The sequence below is a fragment of the Saccopteryx leptura genome, chromosome 6, assembly GCF_036850995.1.
Source record: "Saccopteryx leptura isolate mSacLep1 chromosome 6, mSacLep1_pri_phased_curated, whole genome shotgun sequence".
Lineage (NCBI taxonomy): Eukaryota > Metazoa > Chordata > Mammalia > Chiroptera > Emballonuridae > Saccopteryx > Saccopteryx leptura.
Window position 1 is genome coordinate 188,125,424 of NC_089508.1, and position 18,488 is coordinate 188,143,911.

The 18,488-nt window shown below is 46.2% G+C and overlaps 1 protein-coding gene across 4 annotated transcripts in view; it reads left to right on the forward strand.

Moving 5' to 3' along the window:
* The window catches only part of RANBP17 (RAN binding protein 17), a 250,389-nt gene that overhangs the window by 219,682 nt on the left and 12,219 nt on the right, over positions 1-18,488 (forward strand). For all 4 annotated transcript variants that reach the window (XM_066342781.1, XM_066342782.1, XM_066342783.1 and 1 more), the window contains one exon: positions 3,664-3,830. In XM_066342781.1, the coding sequence (XP_066198878.1) occupies positions 3,664-3,830 (167 nt within the window). The remainder of the gene's footprint in view (positions 1-3,663; positions 3,831-18,488) is intronic.

Sequence of the window (18,488 nt, forward strand, 5' to 3'; positions counted from 1 at the left end):
TTAGTTTCCCCAACCGAACTCATGCTAACGAGAGAAGAAAGCTATGGATCAGCTACCTAGAATGACAGGCATGCCGTCTGAGGGACTGCAGCAGTCAGTGAGGAGGGGAAACCCTTTGTGTAGTGCGCTGCTGGGTCCTTGATCTCGTTAGTCTCTCACACCACCTTGCAGAATAGGTGATATTAAGCACATTTTGCAGAGATGCCAGTTGAAGTTCCATAAAGTCAAACATCTAGAAAATATAGATTCAAATCTAGACCCACCTGCCGCCAACCCCACTGCACCACCCTTGCAGGCTTTTGTTTCTGAAATCGCCTTCCATACCCATGTTTTACCGAGACCTCCCCACTCCCTTCTGCTATGGTGAGAAATTCTGAGTCCAAGCCAGATTTCCGGTCAGCCCCGTTTTCTTTCTTCTGACTCTCAGTTAAGCGTCTCTCTCCTACACAGCTGACTTTTAAGAACCACCCTCTCTGGTGTGGGTCTTAGTGGACAAGAGGCTGTTGATGCATGCGCCTCCTGGGAGACCAGTGGCCGGAGAAATGTGGTTCCCGTGACAAACAAGTTGCCACAGAGGACACAGCGCCTAGTAGGCGTGAAAAGTATGTTCAAAATGGTCTCAATTACTGATGAATCCTTCTTAAAAGATTCTAAACACCAAGAACTAGGACAAACTATGAAAGTTCGTGACTTCTGTTTGCTCTTTTATGTCAGGAGAGTTTCATTGTTTGAATCTCACAGAGTAGCTTGAGCTGCAGATAAAGAAAAACCAATAATGATACAGAGTCCTCAGCACTATTCATTCTGCTTTTGATCAAACGCCCCTCGATCCTTAGGATTCCACACTTTTTGATCTACCCTGAAATAACATTTATTATTTTCAAAGTCCCCAACCATAAATCAGCCATAATGGAAGCTCTTCTTGCTTTTATTGCAAGGATATATGCTCCAACCTCTGTGTCTAAAGTGTTTACCTGGCTTTTTCATAGCTGACTCAGTAGATTGGAGCCTTCTAATGCAACCTGCATGGCATGTGGTCACCAAGCCTGTGTGAAGGCTTTATCATTTTTGTGTGATTGATAGCGTACTGCTCTTCACTGGGAGGGGAACCATATCTGTTTCCTGCTTGCTTCCTTTTGTAGATGTGAAGTTTCTTCATTTACTTTCATGAAAGGTAGAAATGTGAAGGAAAAGCAACCAGGCTCAACAAGTGGGGAGAGGTAAACGATTAATTAATCGATCCATCAAATGCCATAACTTTAAAGGAGGAGGGGGGGGCTCCTTTCTTAAAAGCCTGTAGATCCACAGGGTCTTACAACTGTTGTCTCTGTCCATCTCTTAGACTTTCCTCCAACGCCTTGTGGTCCTGCGTCAGCTGACACCCTTATGCTGTACTTTAAATGCAAACGTTTGTATTTTAAAACTGGCCCCAGCCTATCTCTATATACGGTGTCATTTCTTTTAAAGCAGTGTCTGTGAAAGGGTTTTTAAACTGTAGCGTTGTATCAATTGCAAGTTTCCTTACTAAACACAATTCAAGACCTTTTCAAAGGTGTCTCCGGTTAGCTTTCCCGACCCCGTCTTGAACCAGTTCGGCTAATGCAGCACCTCTAATCTCTGATGGGCACACGTGTGTCCGAACCTCAGAGCTGAGTCAGGTGAGGGAGAAGCTGTCACCATAGGAGGTTGGTGGCCTGCTGCTCCCAGCCCTGCTTGCCCGGTCTACTTCTCTTTCGAGCCTACCCTGGAGGCCATGTTTCGCGCGCCCAGTGTTTCTAATTGTTCCTCTTGCTGTTTCTGTCCCTAACCATGAACTCCCCAGGATCATGTCTACATGTTACCATTAGCCAGAAAAACCTGAACAGTGTCTGTCACACTGGGAATCAAAACCATGAATTCTGGATCATTTCCTTCTCTCTGAGCTTTATTTTTCTCATTTGAAAAATGTAAATAACAGCACATACTACATACAGAGTTGTTTTTAGAAGTTCATGGAATGATCATTTTAGTGTACAGAGGAGAATCAATAAATGATTGTGCTATCATGTCACCTACTAAGAAAAAAAACCCTTCCATAATGCACCTCTGTTGCCTTTCAGATGAAATATAAATGTCTCAGCCCCCCAGTAGATGTCCTCAAGCAGGCCCCGTGCCACTCTGTCACCTCCTCTCTTATGCGCACCCCCAGGCTCTTCCCCTCAAACCGGAAGTCCTCTCCCGAATGCACCTCCGCCTTCCCGCCTTCCCGGTGAGGGCGTCTTTCTGGTCCTCATTGTGTTTTGGAAGGTGCTTGATGCTTACGTATATTTGTCCTTCATACCTACTTTTGCTTAATTTCTTCTTAACTTAGTGGTTAAGAGTATAGACCTAGAGTCGAGCTCCTTGTCTGTTGCCATGTCGTGGCTCCAGAGTCATTTAGCTCTGTGGCACTGGACAGGTCACTTGGTCTCTCAGCCTCCTCCCCTGTTGGTGGAGAGAACAAGTGACTATTATAGTGCTGCCGTGAGGATTGAAACAATACTCCATGTAACTAACACAGGAAGTCCTCAGTAAGCATCAGCTGTCGTTATTATAAAGATTTCTAGTTTTTTCTTCTCATTCAGCTCTGTATTATATTTTACAAGTGATGAGAGAGGAAAAGTGCCTCTTTAAAAATAACAGTGCAGCCTGACCAGGCAGCGGCGCAGTGGACAGAGCGTCGGACTGGGATGCGGAGGACCCAGGTTCGAGACCCTGAGGTCGCCAGCTTGAGCGTGGGCTCATCTGGTTTGAACAACAACAAAAAAAAAGCTCACCAGCTTGGACCCAAGGTCGCTGGCTCGAGCAAGGGGTTACTCGGTCTGCTGAAGGCCCGTGGTCAAGGCACATATGAGAAAGCAATCAATGAACTAAGGTGTCGCAATGAAAACTGATGACTGATGCTTCTCATCTCTCTCCGTTCCTGTCTGTCTGTCCCTATCTATCCCTCTCTCTCACTCTCTGTTCCTGTAAAAAAAATAAAAATAAAAAAAATAACAGTGCAACAAGTAATTGGAAAAGACAGGACTTGAACCCAGAGCTGTCTGGCTCCAGAATCTATAGCTTTCTACCACATTTATATATGTTGTGTTCATCTCTCTGCTCGTGTTAATCTCTCTTCCTAATGGCTAGCTGGAATAATCTGGCCAAGGCCATCGTTGGTGCTGCCTCCTTCACCAGACTCTTTTTGAGCCCCATGCAAATGTGGCGTCCCCCTCAAAATCCTCACTGCAGTGTGTCAGTGACCTTACATAGCATGGTGTCACACTGACGTAGGGTCTAAGTTGCGGCCTCTTTGACACCAGGGTGGGCATTCCCCTGGACCAGACCACTTTGCACCAGGTAGATATTTAATAAAATCACTTGAATTGAACAGAGGGTCTTCAAGGTCACAAACGGACAGTGCTATCCAGTTCTATCCAGAAATCATATATTTAGCAATGTGTCTCTGTGCCAGGTCCTGTAGTGGGCATTGGGTTTAAAGAGACAAGCAAAGCAGAATCCCTGCCCTCAGGAATTTATAGTTTGGTAAAAGTGCTTTGACACCAGAAAGTGATTTTTTTTTTTTTAAATGGAAGGATTATAATTAATCAGATGAAACACGCTGCAGTAACGCAAATGGATCCTCGTTTCTTCCTCATGCAGATACAGTTGTGTCCTCCAGCTGCTGTGCCAGCTTGGACTACATCGTCAGCTACCTCTTCAAGCACATAGCGAAAGAGGGCAAGAAGCCGCTTCGGTGCCAAGAGGCCGCCCAGGCCGGTCAGAGGCTGTTGCATTTCATGCAGCAGAACCCCGATGTCCTGCAGCAGGTAACTGGTGTTGGTCACCTGGCTTAAGAAAGTTTCCCGAAGGTCAGCCTGGTCCCTGAATAGCTCTGAGAGCAGCTGGTCCTGCAAGATTCTTTCTTCTTTTCAGAGAGAGATAGGAAGGGAGAAAGATGAGAAGTACCAACTTGTATAATAGTTGCACCACGTTAGTTGTTCGTTGATTGCTTCTCATACGTGCCTTGACCAGGGGTCTCAGGTTGAGCCAGTGACACCTGCTCAAGCCAGGAGCCTTGGGCTCACACCCATGACCATGGTATCGTGTTGTTGATCCCACTCCCGAGCCAGCAGCCTTGGGGTTTTGAACCTGGGACCTCAGCGTCCCAGATTGACGCTCTGTCCACTGGGCCACCACCGGTCAGGCACTGCCGAGACTCTATCAGTTCTTCCCTAGGAGTATTTCCCTGAGGGTGGGGTGGTACACCGGCCTTAGGACCACCTTCCCTCGGGAAATCTCAGAGTTGTTCATTCACCTCCGTGAAGCAGAATTCAGAAGGAGGCTAGCTCTTCCAGAGACCTAGGAGGAAAAAAAGGCAAAGTCAGAGCCAAAAATGGTCCACCTCTGATTTCCTCCCTGGAGCCTTTAATCACATCGTGTTAGTTTGCCTTGTGAAGACTCTGCGATGCTGAGAAACCCCATTACCTGGGCTCCCAGTCTGTCCCAGGCAACTTGCTAGGAACTCTCCATTCATCATATCATAGTCGGTATTATTCCCAATTTAAAATGAGAAATCAAGGTGCAGATAGGTCATATTCCCAGGAGCATTCAATAATAAGTAATAAAGCCACAATTCCTTTATTGTCAACTGTGTTTTGTGACTGGCTAATATGAGTTAGGTCCAAGTTTAATATTGTTTTTAAAACTCACCTCGGCAAATCATAGTAACAGTACGCATTAAAGGAAACATACTTGCTGGAAATATTTCAAAAAGAATAATACCGTTTTTCTGTGGAAATACCATCTCTGAAGTTTTCCAGTTTCACTAGATCTAGGAAATATCTTTATAATACTTCTAGTTGTTTTCTTTTGCCAGATTATCTCCATTATAGTCTGGTTCACAAATGTAAACATTTTAACATGGTCATTAGCCAGCAAGTAAGTGTCCTGCAATCGATAGAAAATGTCCCTCTTGATGAGATAGAATGAGACAGCAGCCACGGAAGAGGTTTTTTTCCTGGCTACCCCTTTTTGCCAATATTTAAATGAAATTATGTGAACTTTATCTGTGGTAATGTCTCGGTTAACCAGTTATTTTCCTGGTGAGGAGGGGTGTAAGTAAGGTGTTGTGTAACTAGGCAAAGGGCCGTAGCCTTATAACTATTTCGTATGACCCAGGAATTGTTACATGGTGCTGATACAGTAAGTAGAAGAAGAAGGTAACTCACATTTATATATATATAATTTTTTTTGTATTTTTCTGAAGCTGGAAACGGGGAGAGACAGACAGACTCCCACATGCGCCCGACCGGGATCCACCCGGCATGCCCACCAGGGGACGACGCTCTGCCCACCAGGGGGCAATGCTCTGCCCCTCCGGGGCGTCGCTCTGCCGCAACCAGAGCCACTCCAGTGCCTGGGGCAGAGGCCAAGGAGCCATCCCCAGTGCCCGGGCCATCTTTGCTCCAATGGAGCCTCGCTGCGGGAGGGGAAGAGAGAGACAGAGAGGAAGGAGAGGGGGAGGGGTGGAGAAGCAGATGGTCGCCTCTCCTGTGTGCCCTGGCCGGGAATCGAACCTGGGACTTCTGCACACCAGGCCGACGCTCTACCACTGAGCCAACCGGCCAGGGCCAACTCACATTTATTGAGGACATGCTCCTCACTGAAATACAACTGGCAAGCCCACTAGGGGGCAGTGCTCTGCCCATCTGGGGCATTGCTCCATTGCTCAGCAACCTAGCCTTCTTAGTGCCTGAGGCAGAGGCCATGGGGCCATCCTCAGTGCCGGGGGTGAACTCACTTCAATAAAGCCATGGCTGCAGGAGGGGAAGAGAGAGAGAAGCAAGACAGGGAGTGGTGGGAAAGCAGTTGGGCACTTCTCCTATGTGCCCTGACAAGGAATTGAACCCGGGACATCCACACGCCAGGTTGATGCTCTACCACTGAGCCAACTGGCCAGGGCTAGACTAACTTTTCAAAATATCATTCTATTAAGATTTAGGTGTACCTCTCCTCCCTACTCCCCTACCCACCCAACTGCAGTAGCTACTGGTACTGTCGGGAGTGTGTCATAGCCCTCAGGTGTTTTACAAGGAGAAGCTTGAGAACCACATACTTACGGCGTGTAGCCAGTGGAGAAAATAAGTCCCCATGGACTGGCCAGGGGTCAGACCCAGCCCCCCACCCCACCATGGCAAGCAGCAGGTTCACCACCAAGCCCCTCCTGCCACACTCAGCCATGGTCACAATACTGTCCTGTAGACTTGGGCAGAAACTTCTCAGTTGGGGGGAAATTTTAGCAAAAATCAATAGGCTATAGTCCTTAACAAGGACCGTCAGGCAGTGCGGAGCAAGTCATATGGCAATGCAGGAGACAGTCAAGCTGGTCTTTACCCAGAATTACCATGCGCTTGCTGGTTTAAGTAATTTCTGTGTGTTAATACTTGGTAATCTTTTACTTTATGGGATTTGACTAAGTAGTGATATATCTTTATTATCAATGGAATACATTCTATTTATTTGGAATGTAGGCTTTCAGATAGCATTTTAAATATTAATGACAGGGACCTGGTAGTCAGCATAAATATGATTTGCATTAGCACTAGGTTGTATCATCTTGAGTGCCTCTGATGTCAGCTGTTGGGCATAGTAATATGTGACATCATCTCCTTAGGTCACTGACAACTTTGACCTCTATTCTTATGCACAGTTTCTGTCATCTCAAAAGCTCTTTTGAATTGATTTGAAATTTTGACTCTCCCCTTTATGAGGCAGTAAAATTGATAATTATTCAGATGGGAACTGAGCGCTGAGTGAAAAATCAATTCCGCCCGCTCTCTGCTGCGTATAAAATTACTTCTGAGTCGGCTGGACGGGACGGATGGCCGGAGTGGAAGCAGCAGCAGGGAGCGGGGAGAATTAGGTGGACAGAGCTAATAGCCTAGAGGGACGGGCTTGGAAAAGCCGAGTGGGCCGGTTGGGGGTTATTATGAGCAAGGATGGGTCCCATTGATCATCTGTTTACATCAGCTTTCCAAGACCTTATAAATCAGCCCTGAAGAGCAGCAGAACCCAAGATTCAGCCTCTTCCCCAGGGGACTGTGTATTAGATTATTCTCATTTTCACACTCAGATGAAAAGTGAGCCATTGATTATTCATTGGTCACCCATTAAATGCTGATTTTATAGATGATTTGCCTATCACAGAAAGTAATGAACAAGGTTGCTGCTTCATAACTCGAGGTTTCAGTTTTCAAGACATCTGTGTCCGTTAAGTAATGCCTAACCCTATTAAAAGGAATGGGTTACAAATTGCTTAACAGTGCTGAAAAACTAGACCCTAATGACTAATTGTGCTTGGAGTTTAGAGAGGGTTTGTCAGCTCTTTAAACTAAACTGATGCAATGATACTGCAATTATTTACTAGTTTGAATTGTTTTTTCCCCCCAACCTGGATCTATCTATATTGCTGGGAGTGTAATTGCATGGAGTGTCAGTTCCAAATTGCAAAAGTTATCTCCTGAAGCTTCCAAAGCACATGGAGCGGGAACCCACAGAAAGGGTTTTCCAGCGTCTTAATAGGCCTTCCATTTGTACGCAGCGGCCTGGGAGAGACATTGTAAGTGCCTCTCACCTTAAATGTGTTTATTTTGACCTGCTGTGTGGCTTTCGATCTTCAATGTTTTTAAAAAACATTCTCCAAATAAACCATCTATCATATTTTGCAAACAAATCTAACTTTGCAAGCATTAAATTTAGTCCATTTGAAGATGCACTATAATTAAGTGGCTCTATTGCAAGTAAGAATTATTGTCTAACCAGCATTGTTTTGACTTAACAATTGAGAAAACCCAGTTTACATGCATTGAGAAAAAAAATTCCCGGTGCGTATGTACATCATTGGGAAGAGAAACCACAACTGTGAGGACAGGCGAGTAGGAACAGTGAGCAGTGAGCAGGCACTGACCTGCCACAGTGACTCAGGACAAACTGCTTTGTGAAACTGGTTGGTTTTGTTGTTGTTGTTTTTGTTTTTACAGAGACAGAGAGAGGGATAGATAGGGACAGACAGACAAGATTGGAGAGAGATGAGAAGCATCAATCATCAGTTTTTTGTTGCGACACCTTAGTTATTCATTGATTGCTTTCTCATGTGTGCCTTGACCGTGGGCCTTCAGCAGACCGAGTACCGAGTAACCCCTTGCTCGAGCCAGCGACCTTGGGCTCAAGCTGGTGAACCTTACTCAAACCAGATGAGCCCGCGCTCAAGCTGGCGACCTCTGGGTCTCGAACCTGGGTCCTCCACATCCTGGTCCGACGCTCTATCCACTGCGCCACCACCTGGTCAGGCGAAATTGGTTCAGTTTTATCACTGATCCTGTTGAGTGTTTTCATCCATAACCCATACATTGATCAGCATTCGTTTAGCTGTCCTACAGAGTGAAAGATTTGCCCAAATTAGGTAAGTGAAGGAATGAGTTTTATAGACTTATAGGGAAATTTCAGAAAGGTGGCTAAAAGCATCAACTCCCATATGTGCCTTGACCGGGTTTTAAACCAGCGACCTCAGCGTTCCAGGTCAGCGCTCCATTCACTGCGCCACCACAGGCCAGGCCTTTTTCAGATAAAAGAATAGGATATTGGTGCTGAATGCTTCTCCAAGTCAGAATGTCAGCTAAAACTGATTGCTCTAGAAAAAGAAAGGCCTTCCAGAGAAATAGAACAAGACCTCTGTGGTCATAGGTCTTGCTGATTGAATCACACGATTAACTTATGATTAGCAAGGTATTTTTAGCAATTATAGTCTCTAAAATCTAAATACATTGAATGGAAGATTTAGAGCAGTTAGGTTTGAATTTATCTTCCTCTCATCTATTTAACTGTTCAGCTCAAGGTGAAAACATTCTAATTATGACCTCCCTCCCTCCTTCCCCCCACCTCTCTTTTTGTGCTAACCTGGCCTCTAAGTACCAGTGTGAAGAGCTGTCAGGAGCTGTAATAATCATACTTCAGTGGGGACATAAGCTGGAAGAACATTCACCCTTTTCCTCAATCAGTCAGTCAATCAATGGAAATTGCTTTTGTATAGTGCTCTTCATGACATACATCCCAAAGTGAATTACAGCGAAAGGGAAATCATCTGCTCTTTTTTCATTTCTGTGTTTAGATTGAAACGATATTGCTCAACATTTTGACATACTAGACGAGACATCTTTCATACTTGAGATTCCATTCAAGTATGAACAGTGAGGAGGGGAAAGTGCGGTCGCACCCTTACCTGACGTGGACGTTTCGGCCTGTGACGCCGTGGGAGACACTTAAGCAAATGAACTATATTCATGTAGCTTAGCCTTTCGGACGTTATTAAAGACATTTGTGGTGAACCCTACCTAGAGGTGTGCCCTCCTCGGGAGCCATTAGCTCAGTCTGGTTGATTTGCAACTTTATCATAAAAAATATGGTAGTTGATTGATACAAAAAACACACACTGGAAGGCCATTTGCAGGAGGATCAGAGGATAACGTGGACTGTGAACGGGTTTAAAGGAAGCCAGGGATGGGTCATTAGACAGCGAAAATGGAAAATGGGAACTTACGTGTCATGACACAGTTTCTTAAAATGCTGCTGTGAGCTGGGCCTTCACAGCAATCTGTTCTTGTATTCAGCATTTATTTCTAGGAAAAAAATAATATTGAAAAATGTAAGTGCTTAATGTGTGCAGGCACCACCTTAAGCTCTTTACATATGCGTTTAATGTGATTTTGTCATCACAGTCTTTCTGTGACATGACCTCCCTATCACAGATACAGAAACCAAGGCACAAAATGCTTCCGGAACTTTCCCAAGGTCACATGGTCAATAAGTGGAAAAACTAAAATTTTAGTCTAGGTCCGTCTGTTTAACTCCAGAGTTCACGTGCTTACCCACAAAGCTGCCGTTGCCTGGTGACTAATCTGAAAGAGTGTGTGTGTTTTATGCACTTACAGTGAAGCAAGTTGAGCTTCCAGTAAGTCCCACCGGGGCCATCCTTAAGGTAGAGTGATTTAGAACAGTCATCCTATACCTCAACTTCGTGCTGCAGCCGGGACGAAACAGATGGGCAGTGACCCGGAGGTGGCGGGCAAGGGAGAGGAAGGTTGCTTGGCCAGCTGGTACGACGAAGCCCTGTGGCTCCCACCATCGCGGAGGCCAAGCTAACACCAGTTCCTCTCCTATACTAGACCTACGCCCAGTCGTGATTCTATAGCCAGACATTGAGGGTATAAAATTCGGTAAGGCGTGTCTCCTTGAGCACGTCAGGGTCTAGTAGTGGAACTGTCTCATGATGCTTCTTTGTGACTTTTTCTTTAATGCCTTTGAGGAAGCTCCCAAGGTTTAGTCTAACCTGATTTGTCCAGCACAGAATCAATATGGCAGCGGTGAGATCAAGTTAGGGGACCAACAGGTGTGTTGCCTCCACCCCCCAGACCCCCACACATCCCTAGGCTTAGTCCTGATTTTCACCGCGGAGTCATCAGTATAGAATGCCATTTTTCACCTCTTTCTGATTGTAAACAGCTTCTCTCTTCTAAAGGAGGCTTCTACTACTGAGTACCGTTGGCTCTATCGAAGATCGTTGTTAAGGTCTTCTCACATTGGCAAGCCTGAGACTGACCCCTGGATTCCAGAGCCTCCCTCTTCCTCTCTTCTCCGTTCTACAAGCTAAGAGGCCTGTAGAGCCGAGCAGATTTAGGAGGGAGACTGGGAAACACCTCGGCTGAGTATCTACATCCCTGTCTAAAGAGGGCAGCGTCCCCACGGCCCCAGCGAAGTGTTTCCCAGGAAGAAGGTAAGACTCAGAGTCACCAGATATATTGAGATCCCCTACCCCCAAAGAGAAGCCAGAAATCCAGATTTTAAAACGTTGGCCACTTAAGTGAAAATTGAAAACAAAAAATGAACAGACTCTGCAGGGCAGCACTGGACATCTGGCTGGTTTCCCCTCTGGGTTGTATGATCTTAGAGAAGTCGGAGCTCGGGCCGCGCAGTGCGCACTCCTCGAGGCTCCCGGCCGTCTCCCATGTGGCACTGCCACCAGGATGCTTTTATTTCTCTCGGGTGTTTCAATAATTTTTGAAGCGCATTTTGTTGATAAGTTGTTTGAAAAGGATGCCGTCATTTTGCATACAGAAGGGATGCAATAAACAGCTGATGAAACTCAGTTAACACCTCTCAAAAATTTTATTTTCAAAATAAGATTTGTTTGAGGCAAAGATAAACTTCAGTTTGGTTGAGAGAGACAGGGAAAGGGTGAGAGAGAGAACAATCTAATTATTCGGGCTCAAACCAGAATACCTAAAAGAACCAGGCTGGGCAGGACTGTCCAGGGAGCAGCCACGCAATCAAAGGCCAAAAGGGAGTAGAACTCTTAAGAATGATGAATATGCCCTGGCCGGTTGGCTCAGCGGTAGAGCGTCGGCCTGGCGTGCGGGGGACCTGGGTTCAATTCCCGGCCAGGGCACATAGGAGAAGCGCCCATCTGCTTCTCCACACCCCCCCCCTCCTTCCTCTCTGTCTCTCTCTTCCCCTCCCGCAGCCAAGGCTCCATTGGAGCAAAGATGGCCTAGGTGCTGGGGATGGCTCCTTGGCCTCTGCCCCAGGCGCTGGAGTGGCTCTGGTCACGGCAGAGCGACGCCCCAGAGGGGCAGAGCATCGCCCCCTTGTGGGCAGAGCATAGCCCCTGGTCGGGCGCATGCGGGAGTCTGTCTGACTGTCTCCCCCCGTTTCCAGCTTCAGAAAAATACAAAAAAAAAAAAAAAAAAGAATGATGAATATGTGACCACCACCGCTGAAGATCAGTTTAGAAAATTAAATTTTATGACTTTAAAAATAGAAAAATACTATTTTTCATTTAAATGGCATCTTATCTATATTATAAAGTATTTGTCTACCCATCTTTAGAAGGAAGTTTTTAATCCAAATCCTTTGTTCTAGCCCCTATCTTTGCCATTCTTATTTCATTTTTGTTGAATGACTATTTAAACTGTAACAAAAAATGGAATTTTAAAACAGAAAAACCAGTTAAAATAAAACTTTTTATTAATAAATCATCATATTAAAAAAATCATCATATTAGTGTTATAACCACAATACCTGTCTTTATAGAATACTTTGTTTTTCCCAAAGATCATCGCCATCTGAGTATTTGTCCCAGCCCCTAGCAGGGCATGACACCTTGAGATAGTGAACTTTCTGCAAAAAAAAAAAAAAAAAAAATTAGATTTCAGAAGTACAGTCCGCAGGCAGTGACTTTTAGGTATCAAATCTAGTATGGTCATAGACTACTTACTACATAATAAACTAAATGGTAATGCTAAGATAAGACTATTATATTATAGTTTTTATTATTATATACTATATAATAACCCTGATGAAATGTCACAAGAAAATTTCATTTTAAACATGAGTGAAGAAAGAAATAAGTACTTCAAACCAAATGGTTAACAGAACAGAGGCTTTTTTTCCCCACCAGGACATGTGTTTTTCTACCTCTAAGCACAGTTTAAAGATGTAATCCATTGATAGCGTAACTCGCCTTATTAATTGAAAGGGATGGAATCCACCAGATGTAGCCCAAACCAGCAGAGAGTTGGGTGACTAAGCAACAGCAAAGACACCATATTGAGTGAGCCAGGATTCAGTCTCCAAGTCATTTATTTCAACCAGTGACAATACATTTAAACTCCTGTGCCTCAGCAGTGATTGATGGTTTAATATCATATATAATTTTTTTAATGAAGGAAAACCATTTAAATATGTTACCATTTGCGCTGGTATTCTCCTATGTACATAACTGCATTTAATCATTACGGGGATTGTTTTTCTACTTGTGTAATTTGTATCCAAGAAATAACTGTCAAAGCCATCTCCTGCCTTGGCTGGAAGTGGTACAGTGTGCTCCATACTTGAATAGATTCATTCTTCCCTGCACGTAATTAAGAGTGTTGGAGCTTTTGCCGCCCCCACATAGGAATTCCATGTTTACATTTCTGAGAGTGAAGAATTAGCCACATTGTGCTTTTTCAGGCTCCCGTTTTCTGGGGCTGTGATATTTAAGTACCTTAGTTCTGTACCAGTGTGTGATTTGAAGACTTTGATTTTAAGACTTTTAATATTAAAATACATAATAAAATTTTATTATCTAATTACAAGAGGGTTTAGCCTCTTATTAAAGTTGCTAAATCAGACCTAGATTAGCATCATAATGGCACAGTTTGACATAGAACACTCAAAAGTCAAGTTCGAGGAAGGGACGGATATTTTTGTGGTCTGGGGGATTTCTCCCCTCTGCCCACCCTCGCCCACCCCTCACACCGAATAACAAGGGTGACACGCATGTATGGAAACACACAAGGAGCAATTTGGGACGCTGGAGAAGGAGTGGAGGTGTCAGCCCAGGATGGTACCCTTAGGCAAGGCAGCTGGTATATGTAGCCTTTTGTGTATCTGCTCCTGGTTTATGTAGCCTTTAGGCCGGCACCAGAAACAATCACTCCTACAGGGTCAGCTGCTGGTCAGAAGCAAAGTAAGAAAAGAGTCTGCCTTCAAATGCGCAGCCATAATTTCTGTACAGCTGGCACCTGCTACTGGCGCACAGCGTGAAGGGGAAAGGTCAAAGAGGCAGTTGTTCAAAACTCAAGGATGGCTTAAAGGGACTTGTAGATTAATCTGCTTTATTAACTTCTGTATATTAGATAACTATTGCTGTGAATGACAGTACATCTTTCTGAATAAGTTGCATCTCTTTCTCTTTTAAATTAGCTTTTGAGTAATGAATATTAAATAGAAAGCATTTCAGGAGTAATTAAATGAAAACAGAATGATGTCATTTTACAATTATATTTGTGTGTTTATAGAATAGGGAGATTATAATGTTTTCCAAGGAGCAAAAAAAACACCCAGTTTTCATAAAAGAAGTTGAAATAAATAAGTCACATGCCCATTAGCCTTTGTGTTGAATCTAAAAAATATGATGTAGTGGTGACTTAGCATGAAGTCACTGGGTGCCAGTGGCTTGAGGTGGCGTATTCCCTGGGGCTCCGGCTGTCTTCTTTATGAATTAAAATGACCGCAGTCTGTCATCATTCTTTTATGTACAGTTCAACGCAGTTTCCCGATTAGTCTACAGCAAATGCTCTCAGAATAGCAGAGGACTTGTAAAAAATGAACAATGGCCGCACCTTTGCCTCGACACCAGGGAAAGCAGAGACGGCATTTCGTAAGGGAAGAGCCCAGCGCGGCACATGGGCTCGGCCCCCCAGCAGCTCGGCGTCTTCTTAGCACTCTCACCCGGTTGGCAGGTGGCGACGAGGTGGTTCTTCGCCTCCTCGTTAATGGTGGTTGGCATAATTGGCTGTTACTGTAAATTAAGGATGAAAAGAGTTCACTATCTCCTTTCTAAAGCCTCTGCGAGGAAAGGTTCTGATCTGTAGAGGATATGCTGACACCAGCTCTGGGAGAATGTGTAACAGTTTGTGTTCTGAAGGGACAGTTTTGTCTGCTGAGTCTCAGTGGTCTGGGTTTTGGTTTTTTAAAGAATTCTCAGAAGAAGGAAGCTCGGCGGGTGCCATCTGCCTTTTCGTGCTGACAGGGCTCACGGGGAGCGGCCTTGGTCCGCACCTCGCATCGGAAGTTATCTGGGATTTCATTGGCCCTCCCAGCTTTTGACACCAGTGTGGGCTTGCCACGCTGAGCAGTGTCTCTGTGGCATGTGAAGGTGACACCGGAGTCAGGGCTCCCCAGAAGGAGCTGTACCTGACTTGACCTGGCCCCAGGATCAGGCAGCTGAGCTACTGCCTCCTGTGGTCTCAGGACCAGACCCCCCAAGACTTTAGCCAGGACTGCCTCAGAGCCCTCCCTGCCACCCCCGTCAGCCTACCCCTCACGTGGGACTCGGGTGCCACGGGCACGCTTAGCTGAGGTCCTATGGGCACAGAACACGCACTAGACTGCCGAGAAGGCCAACGCAGGGGAGTGCAGGGCCTGCAGGGGGCGCTGAGCCCCGCAGAGACCAGGAGCTCTGTGTTCATGCCCGTACTTAATGTGGCATCTCGTTCTAGATGGGACAGAGACGTTCTACTCGCGGAACTAAAAGCGTCAATTAGAGTTAAGTGCATTTAGGGATGAGTTCTCTGAGACTCTTAAGATTAGAAGGAAACAACCTGATGGGTGTGCAAGAAGAGATTAATAAATACGTGTGCTCCACAAGGCCACAGGGAGCACATTTTATTCAGTTCTATACCTCAGTGTCTGACACATAGTAGGAGCTCAGTACTGTGTTGTGTGTGTGTACCTAGCACATAATAAGAACTAAGAACAGCATGTTGACTTGAAATGTGTGCAGGAGGCCCTGGCCAGTTGGCTCAGCGGTAGAGCGTCAGCCCAGCATATGGAAGTCGTGGGTGTAATTTCCAGTCAGGGCACACACACAGGAGAAGGAATCGTCTGCTTCTCCACCCCTCACCCTCCTCCTCCTCCTCCTTCTTCTTTCTTTCTTTCTTTCTTTCTTTCTTTCTTTCTTTCTTTCTTTCTTTCTTTATTTCTTTCTTTCTTCCTTTCTTTCTTTCTTTTTCTTTTTCTTTTTCTTCTTCTTCTTCTTCTTCTTCTTCTTCTTCTTCTTCTTCTCTCTCTCTCTCTCTCTCTCTCTCTCTTTCTCTTTCTCTTCTTCCACAGCTATGGCTTGATTGGTTCGATTGCATTGGGCCCAGACACTAAGGACGGCTCCATGGAGCCTCCGCCTAAGGTGCTAAAAATAGCTCAGTTGCAAGCATGGCCCCAGATGGGGGCTGCCGGGTGGATCCTGGTCAGGGCACAGGCAGGAGTCTGACTCTCTATCTCCCCTCCTCTCAGTTGGAAAAAGAAGGGGGAAAAACACATGCAGGATTCCTAGCCCCTCCAGAGGCCTGGCCCGCTCTAAGGGAGTTTCCCTTTAAGGGAGATGTCCCACCCAAGGCTGTACCCTTCTCCCACGAGGGGGCAAGCCCTCCCTCCCAGCCCCATCATTTCCCCCAGCCCCCTGCAGCACAGGGAGGCTTGGAAGCAAATTGACAGGAACCTGGAAGAGAAGAACTCAAGTGATTTAGGAGAATGGAAGGCCTGGCTTATGGGGCCAGATTAAAGAAGCTAAATATGTATAGCCCGCCTAAGTGACAACTAAATGGGGCATTTGATAAGTCTATAAATACTTGGAAGACGTAAATGCCAAGGAGGAAAGGGAATTACTTAGCAGGGCACAATGGAGTATTGGTATAATGGGATAATATTAAGAAAGGGAAGATGAAGGTTGAATATCAATAAAAAGCTTCCTGACAAAGAGAACCGTTCCTGACAGGGGACACTATTAAGTTATGTGCTGTGGGCCAAGGGAAGTAATGGCAGTGCCATCTCTCAGGGTACTGGCAACAGAGCCAACGAGGCAGGCACCGAGCCATGTCCTGCCCGAGGCCCGGGGGCCGTGCAGGGAGCCTGTGTGCTCCCAGCCCTGGAGCAGGAGGACTGCGGCTGCTTCTCGGAGGAAGCCCGGTGGCCCAGGCTTCCTGAAGGCCCTGGCCCTCGGAGACGGTTCCACAGGCCGGTCCCCTGTCATCCAATCTGAGTTGCACCCCGTTTCCTGCAGCATAGCACCCACTCTCTGGCACTGGCTAGGCCCTTCCCCACTTCCTCAGCCCAGCAGTCCCCCCACTCCCTCCCGTTCCCCAGACTGCCTGTCACCTGCCAACACTCCTCCACGCCTTTGCGCCTGCCCACCCTTCTTCCCGCCTGACTGCCTGTCAACCTTTGCGTATCCTCTACAACAAACCCAGGTGTCCCTGCCTGCCCCCAGCCCTGGGCACAGCCAGCCAGCTCCTCCGGTCTCAGCCTCCTGTGAGGGCAGGTGGTTGTGGCACTTGCTATACTCTGTTGTCATTGTATTTCCTCCTCCCCTGCTTGACTGAGAGCCCTTTGAGGGTTAGGGCTGTGCCTTGTATATCTGTCAATCCCCAGGGTCTGACCCCTCTCCCAGCCTGGCACACAGTAGGTGGTCAGTAAACTTCTGAATGAGAGAAGGAACCAGATTTGATTCCCAGCACTTAGTGAGTCGTCATGATTTCTTAGGATCCCTGTGTAATTAGTGGGGCACAAGAGCTTCCAAGGCTCAGTAACATCTTTGAACCACCTCCCGGCCTCTTGGCCAGTATTCTATACACCATTTAGGCAGCTATAAATAAAACCCCTCAAATCTGAAAGGCTGTCCTCTGTGGTTCAGATGCAAACTCCAGGCTAATCTTCAATGGAAAATGCTTCCGAGGGCTCCATGAATTTCCCACAAAAATACTTCTCCCCACACAAAATCCTTTTGAACATAAGTGAAGTAATCCTCCCCTGTTGGTTATGAAGGTTTTTATGCCCATCTACCCCAATCCCTCCACGAAATCAGGGAGAATGTAGACAGACGATAGATGAGAGGCAAGGAAACTTTGAACATCCTACTGTAAGGATAATATATTTATTAGGAAATACAGTATTCATTGCACTCTACCTTGATGGCTGCGTGAGGTGCCCTCGCACCATTACGCCGTATGCCGCTGTGTTGTGAAGTATGATATTCATGGGGAGATGTTGTGACGGTCCGTTCAATAAAGGAGCGTGCTGTTTCTCTCTCCCTTCCTTGATTCTGAACAGCCTCCACTAGAGTTTGCTTGATCACTGAATATTTAATGTCAACATGTGCTTGCAGTCGTCTCTCTCATGCATATATATGTGCTCTGGGTGGGGTTCGTTGCTCTGCTCCCTGCCCCCCGAATTCATGGTTGGACTGCTGGTCTGCGGACAGCAGCCACCTCTCCGCCTCTCCGTCGCTGCTGGCGCTGCTGGGGCAGCCTCGCGTCCAGCTTTCTCTCTCCGCTGGTGGCCTTGAGCTTGAGGTCATGTTCTTCCGTCTCAGAATTTGCAGCTTCAGTTTCAGGTTATGTTTCTTGGGAAGACATATCATTGGGAAGAAAATGGGGTACGCAATCAAGGGATCTGATCACTTCCCTCTGTGCCTGCTACCCTCGCCTGTCCTGGCCGAGGCCTTCGGCATGTCTCCCGGGACTTCCGCAGAGATCTCTGCCTCCACCTACCCCCCACTGCCACCCTCCGGTTCCCCATCCGCCATTGTTCCAAATCAACAGCCTCATTATTATTCAAAAACCCTTTGAAGGTTCCCATTTATGTACTGGCCCAAATTCACTTCTGCATTTAACATGAGGTAAAAGACCTTTTATAACCTGGACTGGGCCCAGTCTTCTCCTCGCCCTCCACTCTACCTCTTGCCGCTCAGAAGGCCTCAAGGCCTCTCTCGGAAGCGTCCTGTAGAGGAGCTAATTGCTCCTCCCACATGCCAACCCCTGTCTCCTTACTTCCTCTTCTCTAATAGAGCCTCCTTCCCTGGTGACGCTCTATGCATCTGTCAAGATTCAAGTTCA